Source organism: Paramacrobiotus metropolitanus, unplaced genomic scaffold (genome assembly GCF_019649055.1).
Source record: "Paramacrobiotus metropolitanus isolate TYO unplaced genomic scaffold, Prichtersi_v1.0 Parri_scaffold0000046, whole genome shotgun sequence".
NCBI classification, from domain to species: domain Eukaryota; kingdom Metazoa; phylum Tardigrada; class Eutardigrada; order Parachela; family Macrobiotidae; genus Paramacrobiotus; species Paramacrobiotus metropolitanus.
The window spans coordinates 979,236-1,001,304 of record NW_026570266.1 but is presented as its reverse complement, the minus strand read 5'-3'; the positions used below and the strand labels follow the sequence as shown (position 1 = coordinate 1,001,304).

Here is a 22,069-nt window from a genome sequence, read left to right as displayed (position 1 = left end):
AAACGGCAGTTAATTCCATTCGCCGGAAAACGTTAATTTTTATCGTCGGTTTATTATTGTTTTTGATTTTTATGGAGGAAACCGTGTTTCTTGAATGTTTTCGGCGTGATGCTCACACTAGGCGAATACCAAATTATTCGGCTCTTTCTGTTAATTTCCATTCCAATAATTTTACGTATTTTATTTCTGTTACGCTTTATTGACAATCGACTACTTTATTTTACACTTTTTTCATATTTGATATGCTTGCTCATGCTCAGAATTCTTTCTAACGCTTTTTAGTCGGTATTTTATTTTGTAACTAATTTTTTATCTTTTTCCTTCTTTATTTAATTTCATTTTCTACTTTATTATTTCCTTTTTGATTAACTTGTATTTCTTTTTTATGTTATTTCCTTTTTCTACTTAATTTTTAATCGTTTTCTTACAACACAGAATTCGCGCGCGCTTTCATTAAAATTCAAACCATAATTAATAGAACAAATATTCCGCGAACCAACCTAAAGCGATAAAAGCCAATTAAAAGCGACTCTTTAATAAAACAAATATTATTATATTTTTACGACAAACACGGAAAGCCCGCAATTCAGTCCATCTTGGCGAAGACGAGCGCCACCCGGCAGGGGATGTAGACGCACATGTGGTGGCGGCGGTGGGCGTAGCCCTCGTTGAAGGTGAAGAAGTCGCTGTCGGGAGCGACCCGCCGGTGCCCGCCGAACTGCTCGTCGTCCGTGTTTAGCACGATGCGGTACTTCCCGGCCACCTCCACGCCCACCTTGTAGTCGGAGAAGGATTTGTGGGAGTGGAAGTTGAAGACGAAGACCAGGCCGGCACGCTCGTAGCAGATCACTTTATCGCCGTCGTGCTTCCAGCTCACCCACGCCTGCACACATGCATAATCCAAATTATTCGAAAAAAAAATAATTTGGTCAAATAAATTCAAGCCGAACCTTAAACATTTATACCACAATTTATTTCATTTTGTTTTGGTCAAATAAATTCAAAATAAACCTTCTTGTACAACCGCAGCACTGCGGAAACAAGAACAGCAACTGCGGAAAAATTTCTCTAATTTTAAATTGATCAAATAAATCTGAACTAAAATTAAAACAAATAAAGCAAAATTTGTAGAATTTTATTTTGACCAAAAAACATTAAACAGTAAGAGAAAAACTGATCTATGTACTGCAGATTAAATATGAAAATACATAAATTAGATAAACGGAAAGTATGCCAGGAAAAGCATATTTCTTGTACCGCAGCTATTCCTTACCGGATTAGAGGATAACCAGTGGTACTTCTCCTCCGTCAAGTTCATGGCCCGATCGAAATTGTTCAGGAATTTATAGCGCAGTAAATCGTCCTCGATCAGATTCCACTGGCGGCGCGCATAGTGAAAGCTCTCCTGATTGCCGACACGCGGGAAATCCAACCATTCCGGATGGCCAAATTCGTTACCTAAGCCAATTACAATTAATTTTTCAAAATGATCTTTCGCATAAGTACCATAACCCAAGAATCAAGCGGTCACAAGAAAATCAAAGAAAGAGAACGGAAATGTGTTTTTGGTAATTAAACCAGTGGATCGCGGATGAGCCGTGTCTTGAACCTTCAAGTTTGGCTATGCATTCTGCGGCTAGCAGCTGTAGTGCATTGGCTTCACGCCGTCTTGTATTCGTAAGGCTATAATCAGCCATAAAATAAAACCTCGACAGTTAGAAGGAATTAAATGACCACAAACTTTTTACAAAATATTTATAATAAAATAATTTTCATAAAATAATTTATGAAATATTAATTAAAACTTTTTATGAAATAATTCAACGTGTTCATTTTTTCTAACGATAAACTGAATTATTATTATTTTTTGCACACCAATTAAATTATTACACCAATTACTTTAAATATTCATAAAATTATTCTTAAATTAAAGTGTTTCCAGATAAGTTTTCAACTAGCATCCAGCACAGTATTCCATCGTCAGTTTAAAAATATTCTACTAAACTCAAACAAACTGAAAACTATTTTGTACAAAGAAAACTGCTAATTTCCACGAATTAACAGCCGTGTCGTCAGCCATTCCACTACAATATTCTATACTAACTTTGTTTCCCCACATGCATCCTACTGTTCAATGTGAATATGTGATCGCTGCATATGTTCATAACTTCATACAGTACTGTATCAGAAAAGCTGTACTCGTACTGAAAATCGTTGTGGCTTGCGCTTTCCATAGTCAGGCGCTAGCGGAAATTTTTTGCCGAAAGGAAAATGTAAAGCAAACCGTAATGTTATTCAAACCCTGATTGCCGACAAGAGCAGAGAAATTATTTTACCCCCAAAGTCAACCCTGCATCAATGACGAACCTGGCTACCGCGTTAGTTCATTCCAACACGGCTGCGAAAAACTGCTAATTAAAATTGTAAAATTATACTGCAACTGCCCAGCATGACAAGCTACCGGTAATTCACACAGGAAATTCTACAGCTGCTCTGGCTAATAAATAATTTACTGAACTAAAATTAACAAAACTAAAATAAATTTAATTTTATTAATAAAATTTAGTAATAAAAATATAATTTAGTTTAAATTTTATTAATAAAAATTAGTAATTAAAAGGATAATTAAATTTAGAAACACTTTCCGCTGTGCACTTTGTGAACATTTCTCAACGGAAACGATTGAGCGTACCCATGAAGTTGAGCCAGGCCTCGCCGCCGAGGGAGTGCGTGAGCAGGCGGATCATCTTGTGCAGGGCCAGTCCGCGGTCCACGCTGGGGATGAGCTCGGACATGGTGGACATGTGCGTGTACATGTCCTTGTCCATCAGCCAAAACGCCAGCGTCTTATCCCCCACCAGCGCCTGATCGTGCGACTCCGCGTACGCCACCGTCTTCTCGCCCCACCGCCGGTTGCTCAGCGTGTGCACCAGCTCCCCCATGTCCCACTCCTCGTCGCGCTTCTCCTTTAAATACTATAAACATCCAATTTAATTAAATTATCCGAATTAAAACAATATTGTGAATTTTTTTGTTTACTTCGATCCATTTATCGGGGATGGCCATGCCCAGGCGGTAGTCGAAACCCTGCCCGCCTTCCGTCACCGGACGGCACAATGCCGGCATGCCAGAGACATCCTGTTTCATAAAAAATCATAATTTGTAAAAAATACAGCGGCAATAAATACAATGAAAAATAACTCAATAAACCAGCAAAACCACGGATAAAATATAAATACATAAAATAAATCGGATATACGCACGTACTTCAAGAAAAACATTAATTCTGAGAAATTATAAAATTAAAAAATCGGACGAAATAGTTGTAAAGATGTTTTGTTTTGCAAGTCATTTCCAGATTGTCATCTGCCATCAAATACGAATCGAAGAATGATAAATTATTACGAAAAACGTAAGTCAAGCTTTTTTTACTTCCGCCGTTAAAAATTGCATTCAGAATCAACTTTATGATAACCAAATTTTAGAAATGAATAATTTGTCTGTAGACGCATTAGGATCCGTAGTGCGATTGTAGAGTGATGGCTACAAATTGACTACGCAAGTGAAAAAAAATTGCCGTGTGTATAACCTTCAAAGAACAGATAATGTTGCGTAGCAAAATATTACATCCCTTTTTTAATAACGAAATTTCAACTATGAAGAAGCAGTGTAGCAGCGCTTGCAATAAGTGCTATTAATGTCGCTACTGCCAGTTGAAGGAGTAATCCTTATTTTTTTGCCATCACCATCAGTTGCTGAAATCCTACCGTACAAACGCAACTTTTCTGAACTGAAAAATTCGCTAAAACGCAAGAAATTCTGTAACAACTGCGATTTATTGTAATTATTTCATTATTAAACAATGAATAATAATCATAAATTTAATAATAATAAAAATAATTCAATTTAATCATAATAATTTATTCATTTAAAATCAATCAGTCAATTCAATAATAATCAATCAATTTAATATTTATTTAATAATAATTCCGCTGACCTCGGCGATGGTGATCATGTGGGGATAGAGTGAGTGCAGCATGTGGTTGGCCAGCATCAGATAGACGATGGAGTCGGTGTCGGCGTTCAGGCCAAAGTATTCGTTATAATCACCGGAGAAACCGTGCCCGATCCCGTGGCTGTGGTACAGCATGGAGGTCACTCCGTCGAAGCGGAACCCGTCAATCTGGTACTCCTCCATGAACCAACGCAGATCCGACAGCAAAAAGCGCAACACTTCCCATCTACACAAGGCACTGTCAGTTAAGACTATAAAAAAAAATCTTAGCAGGGCTGATAAAGTTTCCACTGCTATCGTAAAAAGTTTACACATTTCTGTTTACACACTGTTTAGATAAGGACATCTGCAGGCTAACTGACCAACTATGTTTACAACAAATAGCCACTACACTACGCCATCAACAAATTAGCTCATGCCGCGAACGAGGATTAACTGGAATTTTACATCGCTAACTGCACAACGAAAGTTCTTGTAGGTAATAAACACGATGGAGGAAAAATTTCGTTGTGGGAAATTTGAACGCAGCAGGCCTAATAAACAATAAAACTCGGAATGGAAAAAATTTTTATTAAAAAAAACAATACCAACCTGCTCACACGAAAAACAGCAATATCGGAGAGAAATTTTTCATTAATGACCCTGCTAATACGGTAGTACCCATTCCAAATTAAAATTCGCGACCAAAGAGGAGGGAAAACAGAGAAAGTTATTTCGCAACAAAACGCTACTGCGCTAAGTAAAAACATGAAAAAACAAATTGCAGCGCGCTGCCTTACTTCGAGTAATCAAACAGCCGGGATCCCCACAACTCATGCTCGCCTTTGCCGCCGTCGTGGAAATAGCAGGAGTTGGTGCCGTCGAAGAGATTCAGTCCGTCCAGGGAGTTCTTGGACGCATGACTGTGCACCACATCCAGCAGAATGGCGATGCCTAAGGAGTGCGCCGTGTCGACGAGGCGCTTGAACTGCTCCGGTGTCCCGTAGCGACTGGACACGGCGAAGAAACTCGTCACCTACAATAACGATAGTTACCATTCGTAAACATCTACCGCAAAGCAAACGAAAGGCAAATTAATACGATAAAGTACAGTACATGAAAAAGAAAAATATTACCGAACTGTCGTAGATCAAGATTATGGTCAGTTATTATCTATTAAAATATTAAGACGAAAACAGTCGCGGAAAAATACGACCATAACTCACACTGTCCAGACTGAATCATGGAAAACTACCCAAGAGATTTATGCGCGACAAGAAATAAAAATTATTATAGATCGAGAAAAAATTTCCGAAAAATAAGCGTATAATTTATTTCGTGTAATTCTGTCAAAACAACAGACTAAAAAAGACTTCGTACCTGATATCCAAAGGAAGCGTAATACACATGTTCCATAATCGCCATTAACTGAATCGCGTTATATCCTGCAAATGACAAGAAAAATATTAGAAAATTCAGAAAATTATAAAAGCTCCTGATTTCCAAAAATAATTTTTCAAATGCAAAGACGAAAGATTAGGCAGCGAAATTCGGAAGTGTAGCAGCTATACTAATTCCCATTTTTGAAGATATTTTGTAAAGAAAAAACGCCGGTGAACCCAACGAAAGGATAACCTTGTTGTTTGATGCGCGGCAGGACATTATCGGTGAAATGGTCGTAGGTGGCCACTTTGCCCTCCCAGGAGGAAATGCCCACGTGGGACTCGTAGATGCGCAGACTCTCCGCTTTCGCCACACGCTGATGTTTGAAGACGTAGCGCTGTTGTAACAAAAACCGCCAAAAATGTTAACGAGCGCTTCCTCTCAACAAAAGCAAAATATGCAGGATTATTTCATATTTGCCTCATTCTTCGGAGGACACCAGAAGACGCCGTCGTATGTGACGTTCTTGGGCTCCCGCGAGCGGACGGCATAGCGCACCCACGGACTGAGACGCTCCACAAATTCACCGGACTTCGATTTAATCAGCAACTGCAGAAACAAGCGCACAATTTCAAACGAAAATTTTTAATCAAAACGCTAAAACAGGTGAATAAATAAAATATTCGACTAAAACACGAAAATAGTCGATTAATAAAATAGTCGCCGAATAGGCACTGAATAGTTAGCGGAAATATTATATGTATACAAAATATGTCTTATCTATAAAACCAAGGCAATACAATTAATTTTTATTTTTATTACAATCAGCAACAAACCGCGAATGGGATGAATCTCCAGCAAATTATTTAGGAATCCAGTTATCGACCATAACAACACGAACATTTACAATTTTCAGAAAGCAAATTCAGAGAAAAACCATTCGTGCAATAAGATAAAATAATTAATTCAACGCTTACGTTGACAATGTCAGAAAATACAACATTTTCGACTTAAATCTTTAAAAATATTCCTGAAATTGAAAAATTAATTTTTCGCATACCTTGACAATGGAGTTATGGGGCACGGCCAAGGAACCGTCGGGGCGCGGGGGCAGCAGCAGCTCCCATTTGCCAAAAGGTCCCTTCTGGAACGGCATTCCCTGGCGGTCCCAGTTGTTGAATTCCCCGTACAGATACACGGCTTCCGCGCCGGGCGCCCACTCCCGACACAGGATACTCCCGTCGCTCTGCACATTCATCCCGTAGTTCTCGTACGCCCGACTGAACTTCTCCATGCCGCCCTCATACGCCTGGATATCGTTCAGAATCGACTGAAAGCAACCGTATCTAAAAAATGGAAAAACAACATTTTTGAATGCATTTTTCCCAGTAATTTCCAAAAATATTTTTTCTTGATTTTATTTTAATTAAAACCATGTTCGGCTTTCCCGGAGGAAACACGGGTAAAATTAGCTAAACAAAATTAAGTGTTATTTTTTTGGAAAAATTATTTTGATCGCAGAATTGAGAATTCCAAAATAAACGAGAAATATTTTAACGCAACGCAATTTTCAGATTTATATATTTTTAAATTGTTTTATTAAATCCACTTTTAATAATCCCCGCTGCATTCCGGCTGAAGCGCACTAACAAATGTACATACCAAATTTTTAAAATACTTTTCTGCTTAAGGAATATGAATTCAAGGCGTCCGCTATTTTTATCAAATTTTTAACGAATTAATTAGATTTTGGTTTTAACGAATTTGCAGATTTCCTGGCCAGCGAACGGGGAACTTCTGCGCATGCAAACGCATTTACAGCAATCTTTCCGCGTTTATAATAATTATACAAAGGAACGCAACCTTTTCCCGACAGTTTCCCACTAACCTGCGACGGATTTCGCGCTCATGATGGCGGAGATATCCATCTAATTTGAAGAGGTTGTCGATGTCGGGCACGTCGGAAACGCTGGCACTGATATCAGCGGCGTCGCCTTCCTCCTGACTGCTCATCTCCGATCGGGTTCCGCGGGCAGGCATCACTGCAAAATCTTCCCACTATATCACGAAATTAATCCTCTTTCAATAAGGAACGAGGAAAAAGAAAAAGGAGCAAATGCAGTGCGTCTTCTCAACAGCTGATCAGCGCGATCACGTCAAAATTTCGTGATTGTGGTCTGATCGCTCGCTGGCTTTATACCAGTCCCGGCCTTTGGCTTTTTCCTACGAATGCGCAGTGAAGCAGTGTGGCGAGGCGGCACGAGGCATACGCTGGGGTAAATTTCGCTTGTGGTTGAAGCCCCTAGTAACTGGCATATCATCGCGATTGACAACCGAGTTTCCTGTTGATTAAAAATGACCAAGATTGAAATATTTGAAGAATTGGTAATAAATATTGGGTTGTGTGGAAGCAGTCGCTTCTAGAAAAAGACGGCTCACCAAAATGGCTAAAAAACGATTTCCGCCCAGTCTGCAAATGCACACTTTTGCAGGCTAAAATGCGTTCGTTACGCCGTCATTCAATGGCGGTCCGGAGCTTTTAGATTTTTTATTTATTTTTTACAGGTCCGTAAAGATTTGCAAATTTTGCTTTTTCTAAGAAATAAATTTTGCTAAAATTATTAATAATACAGTTTTGTATCAGAAAACTAAATTCGGTTTGGTAATTTTTGTTGTTAGCTCGGAAAAGTGTCGTAGTTTCCCTCGGCGATGTTCTTGCCGCGCATCACTGCATTCGTCGAATGACGATTACGATCTTCGAACTTGCGTACGCGAGCACACACAGCAACGACGCTGGTTTTTTCATTCAGGTGCGCAGTGCGCTTTCGTCAGCGAACACAAAAATCATCCCACACGGCACACACCATGTCATCCCGATAAAAAACAAGGAAGATTTCTGTTTCCTCAGTTTTCTTCGTGCGTTTTGTCTCACTTACGTTCTCTTTCTTTTCTTTTTTTCTAGCTTGTGTTGTACAAGTGCGTGTTTTCTGTTTTATTCCGTCCCTGGTTTTTCACCGTTCCGTCCGTGTGTTATTTTGTGCTTCCATCATCCCGATGATCTCTCCCATGTGATCCTGTGTTCGCAGTATTCCGAGTAAGTGCCACACTCTCCCCTTCTTCCGCTGCCGTTGTGGCCTTGATTGATAACCCTGCATGATTGGAAACGTGTGGTGTTTTTTTTTGGTTTTTTTTTTGTGCTCAGAACCCGCAAATTTCGCATCTCTCCCCACGCTTCTCTTAATGGATGTTTCACACGCGCGGACTCTTCTCCCTAATGTTGCATGAAATCTAGGCTTGGGGGTTATTATGTCTAAGGTGAGGATTTTTGGTAACTTTGTTTTGGTTTGGCCTAGAGAAAATATTGTTTTAATTGCTGCATGACGCTTCTGACTGTTCTGTCGCGCGTGGACAGTCAGGTGTGCTCCCTGTACGTTATTAGTTGAGTAGCCGACGTGAACAGGGAAATCGGCAGACAGGGGGTGATTAGTGGCTGTCGCCGTAAACAGTTTCGAATGCGTCATCAGCGCTCATCGCTGATTAACGATTAAGCGACCTTATCGGCAACATTTGCGGTTTGTTTTCCGGTGAAGGCGGTGGTGTTGACATTCCAGAGGTTCAATAAACACAGTATTGTCTTCCTGGATCATCCAAAATGCAGTGACGCAATGATCGAACTGACCAATAAATTAAAATAATTTTAGGGACATAATATTCCATTTCCACTCAGTCTTTAAAATAGCCCGATGCAAAAATGAATTTATCGAATCTGATTCTTTCAGTTTCAAAGATATATATTGACAGATGAATAAGTATTTATTTTGTATGCTAATAATTTTAAAGTTTAATAATTATCGAATTTATTTGTCAATAATTTCCACAAAAAAATTTCACAAAATCATTCCGATTATTTTTTATTCTCTATTTCTTCGGTTGTTGTTGTAAAAATTTTGTGATGTTGTTAAAATATTTTTTGTTTTGTTTTAATTTTTCCCTGTTACTTTAAAAACGGTGATTTTGAGAACGTGGTTGGAGAATTTAACAAAAATTGGCAAAAAATCCCATGTTTTTGTTGGAATTTTTTGGTAATTTTTTAAATTTTGGGTGTAAATTAGATGCAGTAATATTAACTTTATAATAAAATGTAATTTTCGGTTGCGTTGTGAATCCCAGGGGAGTTTAATGGAGTTACGTTAGCACACTGAGTCACTGCAATTTCCGGTTTTGACAAGTGGTCAGTTGGCCCCGCCCCCGGTGAGCAGCACGGGGGCGTGGTCAACCGGCACATGTTCCAAACGGCCATTTTTACCAACCGACTGCGGCTTGCCGTTTCACTACAGTACACCGATCGTCGTTGAACAGATGAAGCAAATTTCCAGAGCAAAGAGCAGTCTCGAAAATCGTTTAGCACATGCCAGCCCTGAAAACCGTTCAGACAGCAGCGAGCGAGAGAGAGAGGCACCGCGCAGGCCGAGCTGATAAGTGGAAAAGTTAGCCTTCACCGAGTAAAGAGAGAGACATTATACGGAACTCGTTGGTAACATTTTTGGGGAAAAACGGTTTGATTTGGCGAACGATGATAGCGGATTAAGCGTTGAGAGAGAGAGACGGGTGCCCCCCTTTATTGTTTCTCCAGCCCTATTGTTGTCCACGCTCGACCGACCTGATGAAGGCGTTCTTAATGGTGAGCGAGATCCGGTTGATGGTTACTGTGCAGTCGCGTACCCGAATTGTTGAAGATTTTCGTTAGTGTAACGCTAATTTGGTTTTTGTGGAATTCCCGGATTGATTGGGTTTTTGCGGTTTGTTGCCGTTGCAGAGAAGTCTGGAGGAGGTGTATGAGCCAGATTTACGCGCCACGATGAACGGATTGTCCGCGGGTGAGGCTCCCATGGGCTCCGAAGCCGAATTGAAGAAGGTCAGTGGTGTGCCGCATTTATTGCTATTTTTTTATATTTTATTTAATCAGTTTTCCAAATTGAATATTGTTTTTGCCGTTCGGTCCACGGTCACTTAGCAACTTCTGCTTGAAAAATATTCGATTATAACGATAGCGTTTTTGTAAGTAATTTGATCCTTTTCGCAGTTGTCATGGTGATTTTTGTGGACAGCTGCAAAAGTACTTTTCCGGCTGTTCAGTTTGATAACATGTTTCTGTATTTTTTGGATTTCACTGAGTTTTGGTACGTTATGTAAGTATTTGGCGAATTTTTTTCGGCGACATTCTTTCGTTGCTTTAAAATAGGGAAAATTTGTGATACAGCACCAATAAAATAAGTAAAAATAGATTAATACTTAATTGAAACATAACTTTAAATTGCTAAAATTTCGGTTCTTGAGAATAGGACTGTAATTACTGATTTTTTATGGTTTTCAGTTTTATCGAAAATTCCAAATTGCGTTGGTATTCTGAACCACGCGCGACGGAATCAAAATTTGAAATGCAGCGAAGTTTATTTATTCAAGAAAATGCATATAAAAAGCCGTAGATTAATGAATATTGTAGTTCCAAAAGGTTTTTTTGAGATTTTTCTAATTCAATTCATATTTTTAATGACGGCTAAACAATAAATAATTAAAATAAAATATGTGTTAAAAACAAATAAGTAGTTGAAATGTTTGTCTGTGAATTTTTTGGGCTGCCTGAAATTTTGAGAATAAAGCTGGGAAGTATTTGAAAATAGTTGTGTTTCAAGTTATTGCATTGTTTAGTGGATTTTGACGATCGGTATCGCAAATTGAGTCATATATTTTGGTTGGCGCAATAATTGGATGGCATATACTGATGTGCATTGACATTGATCGTTGATCAGCTTTTAAACGCGATGCGATATGCCGGAGCGTGACTATTCGGCCAAATTGGCTGTGATTCACGGCGAATGAACTAGGCGATACACATTCATATTTCCGGTAGACAGCGACGCGCAAAATGCATTCTCCATCGATTGGGTTTCGCGTGTTCTGGTTCAACAACACTTGTTGATCGCATTTTCAGTTTGTATCGCGGGTTAATTCAGAATGTCAGCCACCTGCTCGGCGGTGTTGCGCTGATCAAGCAAAAAAAATATTGCAGTTCAATACGGAAATGATCCGCGAACAGGTGTCGCTGCCGGTTGAAAATCAAAAAGGTGCTTCCGATTTCCAACGGCGCGCGACGACACGGCGTTGCATTATTTTAATTTTTATCGTTAGATATTTCCTCCAAAAAATGTAATTATTAAAAGAAATTTAAATCGCTAGTTATTTTCCGAAAAAAGTAATCATAAACGAATTATTAAAAAAAGTTACCGGAGCTTTGAGGATCAAATCAAAATAATTAAGACAAAATTTATGATCGAGATTCACTCAGTAATATTTTTCTCTATAGTTGCGTTTTCATTTTTGGGAAATTTTTTATTGATTATCTAATTTTTATTGCTAATATGACAGCCTGGCGTTTGTTATGAGGAATCGCAGTGATATCATTTTTGACAATAAGTTACATAAAAAGTGCACGTAAAAGCGTTATCTGGGCACGTTCACGCTGATTGCGATTTGTGTTTGATGCCCGCAAGCCAAAGTGAGTGATTCAGGCGATTATTTGTCTGCGAAAAAAAATAAGAAGCGATAAAATGCAGACATCTTCTAGATTAATCTTGTGCAAAGAAACCGTAAACATCGATAGAAACAGTGCAGCTACGAATACTTACTTGTGTGAAATTTAGACAAGCAGTAGCATTTAATTTCCTTTCGGAATTATTTCGAGTGTCGTTTTGAGTCAACAAATTCGTAGGTTTCTGATATGGGATGAACGTTTTTCATTTTTTTAAATTTTTTGTGACCTTCTTGATTCTTTTTTAGACTTGAACATTTGCTTTACTGTTATGTAAAATTAGTAAAAAAATTAACGGTCAAGCAGATTTTTAGAATATTGTTTTTAATAAATAAATGAATTTTATTATAATAAACAGGGGCACAAATATTAAAATTCCTGTAAAAAAGGGGAAAAAAAGTATAAAATATAAAAAAAGTCTGTCTGCTGTATTGAGTATTTTTTGAATGTTGGACAGGCGAAACTGGATGAGTCAGCCGGCGGATACGGCCATGACAGCCTGACGAACGGGTCAGCCGGCGGGACCAACGGGACGGTGATGAACGGGAACGGCACGCACAACCACCACCACCACGGGACCGCCAACGGCGCGGGCAGCAACGGCAGTGGCGGCATGGGCCACCACGCGCACACCACGGCCACCTCCCCCTCCAAGGTCGTCCACATCCGCGGCGTACCGGCTGACTGCGTGGAGGCCGACATTGTCGCGGTGGGCCTGGCCTTCGGCCGCATCAACAATGTCCTCATTCTCAAAGGCAAAAATCAGGTACAGTACCGCACGCAAATAAATATTCCCTCCATTCAAGTTTCATTGACGCCAGTTATATCGTTATTAGCAAATTAATATTAAAAAATTTAGTACGTATTTAAAAATGTTTCGAACGAACTGTTAAGCACTATTTCTTTGTTAGGTTTCGGCATATTTTTTGTGAAGATTTAAGATTGTGATGTCATTGTTGTAACACCGTTATCCAGAAATTTCCAGTGGAAAAAAATGAAAATTTTTGGTTTTTCGTAACAGTGGTTTGTAATAACAGTACTTTTTTTGGCTCTGATATTTGTTCTTTTACAACGCCATAATCCGCCAGTGTTCTACGATTTCAGCTGTCGTTTTTAGTTATGCTACGGAATATGTATTGATCCCTGTAATTAAAAGGATTGAAAGTGAATTCATATTCGATGTTTTAAAAACTCGCAGTGTGGCATTTAAGTTTGAAAAACCTATGTTAGTAGAGGAAAAAATTTCCGCGAAATTTTCTGCTCTATTTGGAAGCACAATGCAGCAGCGCTGATGTTTGAGTATGCGCGTAGTTTGTGTGTGTATAATTGGTGATGTTTTATGGCAGCGTTTGCGTCTTATGCAAACAGTCTGACACCATTTTAAACCCGGTTCAGTGTGTGCCAGTGTGCGGCCTCAAAATGCGCGCTGCAAGGAAATCAGTTCAACGGCTGTGCAGAAAACCAGAGCTGGGAAACGGCGCTCTGCGTGGCTGTTGTTATGATTAGCATTTTCCATTGATAACGTTGTGTGCCGGAAATAGACAGACGTTTTGCGCGGCAAATGGCTTGGCAATTATTCAGTGCAAGGTGTTGTTCGTTGGTGTAAACACAGACGGATAAGAATGGTTGTAATGTGTGTGACTGGCTGGTTAAAAATCGATTGTTTATGTTTTTCTTCTTGATTGATTTACTGGGCTGTATACAGATTTTTCAGCAATTACTGCAAATATTTTTTGTGCTGTTTGCATAATCACGGAATTAATTTGTTTGAAATTATAAAAATAAATAATTGTTTTAATTTTGAAAATTTTATTTTATCAGCTCGGCCCTTTATTATGAAAACTTGCATAATTAGGAAATAACTTGTTTGAAATTACAAAATTAATACGATATAGTAAGAGGTCTTTTTATAATTTAAATTTCCTTTATTTTCGATTTTTAATTCGGTGCTTTATTACGAAAATTTGCGTACGTAATTCCAAAATTAATTTGTTTGAAATTGTAAGAAATATAAATACAGTAAATTATTTTCTGTTATTTATTTTTGTTGTGCGGCTGTAAACGCGGCGTTCTCCTTGTGAAAAATTGATGAATTCCAGCTGTTCGGTGTGATTGAATTGTCGGTTTGATAAGCGCGGTGTAGGCAAAGCAAGACTTGCTGGCGGTGGATGTAATGATATTGTGCAGCATATAGTAAAGCCGATAAATCTCCAGTACGTGCCGAACGGGTGTTTTTGGGAAATATGACGAACCGGCGTTATCGGGCTGTTTTTGACAGGCTCCCTTCAGCCGCGTCTTACTCATTAAGCACAGCCGCTCATTTCGTCTGATAAAGTTCGCTTTGTAGTACTAATTTGCTTTCCGCTATAAAATCTGCTGGTAAAATGTCTAGAAAACTTTATTACAATTTCAGGCGGACTTGAAATAATTGAGATTTCGAGCCAGTTTTGACTGAACTAATTTAGTTTGTGAATAATTTAATAAATTTTAATTAACTGTGGTCTTCGCTCGATTTTGCACTGCGGTACGAGCATCGGTTAGCTGCCTTGACTGCGGTAAAATACAGTTTTTTGTCCGAATCCGCCCTGATGGGATCTCATTCGTATTTCAAGTCTTATTTATAATTTTCTTGCATTTTCTCAGGCTTTTTTTATTACCCCGTTCGCCTGTTTCCTGTTTAAATTTGCGGATATTGTGCTTATATTTTTCATGATTTTGTTTGGGTATTTTGTATTTCTTTTCGTTTACTAATCCATTTTCTGGATTTTTTATTTTTCCAGAAATGTTTTTTTTATTTTATTGCTTTTGCCTGTTCGAGCGTATTAAGATCTTTTATTTGTCCATTACGTTTGGGATCGTTTATTTGTTAAGTGCTATCTTATCCGGTAGTTTTGTTAAGTTGTGGCGTGGAAGTTGCATTTTTCTGTCATTTTGTTGCAGGCGTTTCTGGAGATGGTGGACGAAGTGTCGGCCATCCAGATGGTCAACTACTTTAACTCGGGCTTCCCCTGCATGGTCAAGAACAAGCAATGCTTTGTGCAGCATTCCACGCACAAGGAACTGAAAACCGATCACCAGAATCACATGGCCAACCATGTAAGTGATATCGCGCCCCAATGCGGAATGCAAATGCGCACTTTTATCGCTGATGTTCCCTGCGAAAATATTGAAACTGAATGCGGCTGTGGGGCGTGTTCGCGGTGGTGGAGAAATTTTGACTGCATATGAATATTTCGCTGCGCTTGTTTGGCGTTTTGCTTCTTTTCGAAGCTCGGTAGATCGAGTGAATTGAGGCGATAAAAAATGAAAAAATTTATATATGGTCATATTTTCGGTTTTATATTATTTTTTGCTTGAATTTTTTGCCATCAGTGCTGGTAATTTGCGGGAAATTGTGTAGATAATTGGCATTTCGTTTACCTCCGTAATTTGCGGTTTTTCGTAATTTTTCTTTATATAAATTATATTCTTATTTAATGTTTGTTGTAATTTTATCAGGTGCATTACGTTTTCTTGGAATTTATTTGTGATAATAATTCGTCGTAATTTATCCGGTATGCATGCATGTTTTAGTTTTTAAAACACATAATAATTGTTAAAAATTATCTATTAATTGTTAAATTGTTAAAAATTATTGTTAAAACTGTTAAAAATTGTTAAAAATTTCTTTATTTTGGCTAGTGTTGTTATCTGATTTTTCGCCGTATAATGTTATGATTTTTTTGACATGGTGTGGCGTGGTGAATTAACACAGCTAACGGTGTTTTTGTGAACTGAACATGGACAGGTGAACAACGCGGCGTCCCTGATGAAGGCCAGCCTGCCGATGAACATGATGATGAACATGGCGGCGCCCAACCTAATGGCCGGCATGAGCCCGCTGCTGGCCGGCGCTAATGGTCTACACCAGTTGGCGGCGCTGCATCAGCAGCAGCAGCAGCACCAACAACAGCAGCAGCAGCAGTCCTCGCCCACCGGCGTCAACGGCGGCCACGCCGAGTACGGCGGCATCAACACCATCCTGCGCGTGGTCGTCGAGAACATGATGTATCCCATTCCCCTCGACGTCCTCCACGGGGTGAGCGGTGAAAATGCTCTATATTAGCGTGTCGAAAATTCATATTAAGTTAATATTGGTTTTTATGATGATTTATTGATTTTATTCGGTATTTTTTTGGTGACATTTCACGTGAGAAAATGTTTTTATTTTATTTATTTAATTGAAAACGTTTTTATTGTAATAATTAATTATTTTGGTAAATTGATTGGTTAGAAATTAGTACTCATTTTTATTGTGATGCTTAACGGACTATTGGATAGGGTGTGATGAGATTTCTTTTTCGGATAGATATTCTCGCGATTCGGCAAAGTATTACGCATCATCACCTTCACCAAGAATCGTAAGTTCGTTGCTGTGTTTTTGCACTGTTTTCTTTACTGATTCTTTTAACAGTAAAGTATTTACGGTGTTTGCTTATTGATTATTGTGTTCCTGTAGAGCAGTATCAAGCGCTCATTCAGTATCCCGACCGTCAAAGTGCGTCGCTGGCTAAGCAGGTACTGTACACAGTTTTCCCCCTTAATTTCCAGTAAATACGGTGTATTTATTTTTCTGCGAATTATCACAGCATCTGCAGCTGTATGAATGAAATATCAGCTCTGTAGTGAAATTTGCGTTAGTATTTATATAATTGACTGTTTCTACCGATTTGGCTTTGTACACAGTATTGACGGTGGACGTTAGTAGCAGCTAGTGTGATCGTGTAGTGTAGTGGTTCACACAGACCCGACCTCACAGTGATTTGAAGTTTGTACCAACGAACGGCAGTTGACAATATAAATAGAAAAATGTGAATTCGGTGTGTGATCTTTAACAGAAATTTCCTTTTTTTTCACATTGGATGCAAATTTTCGCAATCACATGCTGGACAAACGGAAACATAAAACAGATTTGTTTTCCTCTAATTTTTTGTTCCCGCACTCTCTCATAAATTAATGATCATTATTAATAATTATTAGTGGAATTAACGGGAAGTAGAATTAACAATACGCACGAGAAGGGTTGCTTCTCAACCGGGGAAATATGTACATATATTTGTCCGTCGTTTTCTAACAATAATCAGACGGTTCCGAATCAGAGAGCTTGTAGATGGTAATATTTTCGTACTTGTATTTTTTGTTTAATTTTTTTTTAATATTATGTTTTTATATTATTATTCTGTATTTTTAATTGTTGGAACTTGTTGGCTGTGTAGTCACTGGACGGACAGAACATTTACGCCGGCTGCTGCACCCTGCGCATCGAGTACTCGCGGCTGGATAATCTGCGCGTGACCTTCAACAACGACAAGAGCCGCGACTACACCAACCCCGGTCTGCCCTCGGGCGAGGCCACCGTCCTCCCGGATCCCCTGCATCTGTCCGGTAAGGCTCTCCTAATCCCTGGGAATGGTTGTTGGTGAAATGCTCGATTTTTCTTGATTGGCGTGTGCGGTGAAATAGAGCGTTGGTGTGGTGTGGTAGGCTTTAATCCGGCCGGTCTGGCGCTGTCGCCGCATTCCCTCCTGCATGGTCTCGGCGCCGCGTCGCCCCATAACATTCCCGGCCTCAACACGGCGGCCGGCCATCCCTACAGCGCTTCCCTCTTGCATGGTACCAATGTGCAAAATAATTAATAATTCCTTTTTCTTACAAAAAAAGTTTAAAATGTCTTACAAACAAGTTTAATATCTAAGCAAATGCTTCTGGTTGCGTTCTAAGTTTTCTGCCAGATACATATATTGTAGCGTAGCCATCTATTTGAGATCATTTGCCACTTTTCTACGATCTCAACTGTAACTCGTAAGACATTGCAGGGCGGTAAACGGTCAAGCGGATTCGCCGCAGACCGTCGATAGTCTTTATTTGGTAATTAGTCGCATTACTACTTCAGTTGTCCTTGCATTTAATTTGTAGTTCTGATATTTGTTTATTATGATTGTATTAGTTATTTTGCTACTTTGGTCCTTGAATTTTATTATTTTATTTTGGTTTTAATTTTAATATTTTTTTCGGTATTGTTTTATTATGATTTTATTAGTTTAGTGCGTTTATCTTTATTGATGATTTGCAGCTGGACTGACGGCCAACTCGCTGAACGCCGCCCTGGGCAATATGGGCCGGTTAGCCCAAGGCGCGAGCGTCGTCCTGGTCAGCAATATCAACGAAGAGGTATGCACACATCGCACAATAACCCCTAAAAATTTCCCCTTCTAATTTCCAACACACACAGCACATTCGGCTTTTATTCCGTCCTCTGCGCGCTTTGTCTCCTGTTTTTATTTGCCGCACACACTTGCTGATCCTCGCATCTGTTGCATCTGAGTGTGTGCTGTTTGACTCTGCTTTGAAAGTAATTCTTTTTTTGATTTATCCGAATAATAATGGCGGCTGGAAGTGTGGAGGCCGGTGTGGTTGTGTTGGAATTTGGATTTTTATTTTTTTGCTTTTATCGAACACAGACACAGGCTTTCTCTCACGTGGCTCTTGTTGTTTTTTTTTTCGTCACAGCTGGTCACGCCAGAAATCCTTTTCATCCTCTTTGGTACGTCTGACAAGTTGTATTATTCAACCGTGATTTTTATTTTATTTTCGCTGTGGTATACTGTATTTTTCGGAGCTTATTTTCTATTTGGCGGCACTCTGGTTGTTTCGACTCACACCCGTCTGATTTATTTTATATTTTACCAAATCTGCTGCTATATAACTGGTATTTTTCTGCTGCTGTATAATTAATCTATGCATAATTGTGAAGTGAAATTGTCCGTTAAAAAATGCGGGATTTTGTGGAAAAAATATCCGCTGAAAATTCGGGAATTTCTGAAAATTTGTGAAATTTTGCAGGCGTGTATGGTGATGTGCTGCGAGTGAAGATCCTTTTCAACAAGAAGGACACGGCGCTGATCCAGTACGCCGAACCGCGGCAGGCGCAGCTCGGTACGTTGCATTAAAAATTCGTGTACAATCTTTACTAAATTCGGTAAGGAAGTGCATACGTACTGAATAAATACCAGGTGAAATAATGCTTTTTTGGTGTTTTCCTTCAAGCAGTTTAGCAGGGCTGTGCGGGAAATTTTGAGATCCGGTATTGGGCTGTGTTTATTCATTAGTTTCGGTGTTTTTATTCGGTCCAAAAACATAAAAAAAGGATTGATTGAGTATTCTAATAATATCATGCCGTCTAACGTGTGGATTTCACATTGCTGAAACGAAGTACAATGCTGTCGTTAGACCCGTTGTACTACGTTTTCACCGTTTTATGCATGTCTACTGTTTACTGCTGTTGCATAGTTTTTGACGTTGAATTAGAAGTTTTTAATAATTTTTTTTAAATACAGTGACAGTTATTATTATATTGTATTTTTTTACAGTTATATATTTTTAATAATTTATTATTTTGTATTGCTGCTGTATAAAAATCATGGCGATGGGCATTGTTGGTGTAGCGATTGTGCATTTGGACCGGGTGCGGCTGTTCAACAAGGCGCTGAAGGTGACCAGCTCGAAGCACAGCGAAGTGCAGCTGCCCAAGGAGTCGCAGCCCGACTGCGGACTGACGCGCGACTTCTCCAATTCTCCGCTGCACCGCTTCAAGAAACCCGGCTCCAAGAACTACCTCAACATCTACCCGCCCAACTCCACCCTGCATCTCTCCAATCTCCCGTTAGTATCGCGTTCGAATCGGCATACTGTTATTGATGAACGCGCGTTCGAATCGGCATACTGTTATTGACAGTTGTACTTATTACTTTATTTATGTATACTTAATTGACCTTTATTGCTTTATTTATGTACTTAATTAATATTTATCGTATTTCTTCTTATTTATTGGTAATTAATTTTTATCGTATTATCTGTTCTTTTTCTTCTATGGATTTTGATCTGTGAATGCTGTGTGGTTTTGCAGGCCGACGATCACGGAGGAGAACGTGGTGCACTACTTTGCACAGAACGGATTCGCCGTTAAACATTTCCGCTTCTTCCCGTACGTACGGCCGCCAGCAGACAGTTGCTGGTGTTTTTATTATTAAATATTGGCCTTTGATTATTAATTAGCGTGAAATATATTTTATTAAAAATTTCTACATTAATATTTCGTAATTAATTTTGAGCATTGGAAATCGTGAGAAACGCTGGTCGGCTAATTGGTTGTTTTGGTTGGCTGTGTAGGAAGGACCACAAGATGGCCTTGGTGCAGTTGGGCAGCGTGGACGAGGCCGTGGAAGCCCTTGTTGTAAGTCGATTTTTATGCATTTTCCACTAAATGTAAGAATTACTTCCAGTATAATTTTGCAGTTCATTTCCGGGAACTCAGTTCATTTAAAACGAACTGTTTTTCTTAAAATTTGTTTTTTTGCTTTACTGCCTGCTTCTGCAGTTAATTTGTACACAATAATAAAATATGGTTGCTTCTTCTTGTGTGTTACATATTATATTTCTTCAGTTGATCAGAATTAAGTACACTGTGTTTTTTCCTGTTCCTTTTAATTGATGATGTAATTGCTGTTTCTCCGGCGAATTCACTTTGAATAATATTTTGATTTATTTTCATTTGCAGAAAATGCACAATTTCCAGTTGAACGAGAACACCCACCTGCGGGTGTCGTTCTCGAAAGCCCTGATCAAGGATTAAGCAGTCATGCTGATCCGCACAGTGTGCCTTGGAAGATGGTTGCCTTGTTGATTTTTCTACAAAAAGACAAATCCTTTGCACAGCAAATGTCGCCGCCCCGCAGAAGAACCCGCCCATCGCCGCCACCGGCCTGTTTCTTCTGTCCCGATCCAATCTCTCCCTCGCGCCTTCACCCTATCCTGCAATTCCATCCCGTATTTTTTATACCGTTTTTTTTGCGTTTATTTATTCTCCCTGATTTATCCTTTTTTTTAGCACTGGCTTTTTTTTGAATATTCATCTAAAAAATCCCGTTTAAATCGTGCTGGTTGCCCCCTGTTTTTTTGTAAAATTTATTCTATTTATTCTCTATTTATTTACGGGCTCGTGTGGAGCGTTTTCTGGAGGATTTCGTGGTTGGGTGTTTTGTGGATTTATCTCCGCCCTTGATCTTTTTTGTGGGTTGGTTTGTTGGGGATTTTTTTTGTAGCAACTGCGGTAGTTTTTTCTCTCGCGGCTGAGAGCGGCGTTGTTGGGCGTTGTTTTTTGATCTGTATTTGGTTGATTTTTCTGGCTGGATGAGACGGAACGATGTACCCGGGAATCTGTGCGTTGTTGTATTTATCGAGGGGGTTTTTTATACCGCTTTTTGGATGTAATGAGACGATGCTGACGTCTAAATTGCATTAAATACAGTAAATTAAAATTATCGGCACCTAAACTGAAAATTTACACGGATTATATCTGCTAGCGTAGTACAATGGCATATTTGCATGATACCACTTTGCTGTTTCGTGGTAATCAGCGACTGTGATTTAAAATCCTCGTGTTATCATGTTTTTCCGTATAAGTTTTTCTTTTTCCGGTTTTTCATAATAAAATCGATAATCAGCAGAAGTATTGGGAGAAAATATTGAAAGGGATATTCTGCGAAATCCTTTGCTGTGAAAACTGTACTGTATGTTAACCGAAATATCTCCCTGTTTTTACCGTATAATTTTTCGTACCAATAATTTTACACGTTTCATAAATAGCTTAACAATCCAGGGAACTGAAAATAATATCGCACGGACTTGCGCCGGTATAATTATTCAATAATTCAGTGAATATAATTCAGTGCGCGTTAATATAATGCCGTACGGACATTACGGTACGTATGTATGTACGGGCAGCCAAAATAATGGGCAGTTTTATCCGCTTCTGTCTGTTTACAAATACTTGGTCGCGTAGACAGATGGTAATACTGGAGCTAGCGTAGTAGAGTGGATTATTGTATGCAACGTGTCCTCATCAGAACATCGTGCTCAGTAATGTATTGTGATCAACAATACCGCTTTGCGGTGGTTTATTTGGCAGTAATTAATGTCTAACATTTTTTTCCGCATTATTTTGTATTCCTGCAGGTTTTTCATTTACATTAATAACTTCCTTCCTATTCAACAGAAATAACAAG

General features: G+C 39.1%; 2 protein-coding genes across 6 annotated transcripts; one reads left to right on the top strand and one right to left on the bottom strand.

Annotated features, from left to right (window-relative positions):
- Positions 1-408: 408 nt before the first annotated feature.
- LOC129591420 (1,4-alpha-glucan-branching enzyme-like) lies at positions 409-7,570 on the bottom strand. The gene is made up of 11 exons (XM_055487054.1): positions 7,266-7,570; positions 6,438-6,723; positions 5,858-5,986; positions 5,630-5,774; positions 5,375-5,439; positions 4,795-5,030; positions 3,998-4,241; positions 3,040-3,138; positions 2,693-2,975; positions 1,274-1,458; positions 409-883 (listed from the first exon to the last, which is right to left on the bottom strand). Exons 1-11 carry the CDS (start codon positions 7,415-7,417, stop codon positions 587-589), a joined length of 2,121 nt encoding a protein of 706 aa, XP_055343029.1. The 5' UTR covers positions 7,418-7,570; the 3' UTR covers positions 409-586.
- A 601-nt stretch (positions 7,571-8,171) lies between these two features.
- On the top strand, positions 8,172-21,348 carry LOC129591422 (polypyrimidine tract-binding protein 3-like). 5 transcript variants are annotated; one of them, XM_055487059.1, is made up of 17 exons: positions 8,172-8,471; positions 8,580-8,692; positions 10,194-10,292; positions 12,424-12,732; positions 14,907-15,062; positions 15,754-16,044; positions 16,315-16,366; positions 16,465-16,523; positions 17,222-17,390; positions 17,490-17,618; positions 18,079-18,176; positions 18,516-18,549; positions 18,849-18,941; positions 19,451-19,667; positions 19,912-19,989; positions 20,175-20,238; positions 20,563-21,348. In XM_055487059.1, exons 2-17 carry the CDS (start codon positions 8,684-8,686, stop codon positions 20,635-20,637), a joined length of 1,932 nt encoding a protein of 643 aa, XP_055343034.1. In that variant the 5' UTR covers positions 8,172-8,471; positions 8,580-8,683; the 3' UTR covers positions 20,638-21,348. The 5 variants fall into 5 exon arrangements, with proteins under 5 accessions (XP_055343034.1, XP_055343036.1, XP_055343035.1 ...); XM_055487058.1 differs by lacking the exons at positions 8,172-8,471; positions 8,580-8,692 and adding exons at positions 8,711-8,990; positions 9,715-10,058; XM_055487061.1 differs by lacking the exon at positions 8,580-8,692.
- The last annotated feature ends 721 nt before the right edge of the window (positions 21,349-22,069 follow it).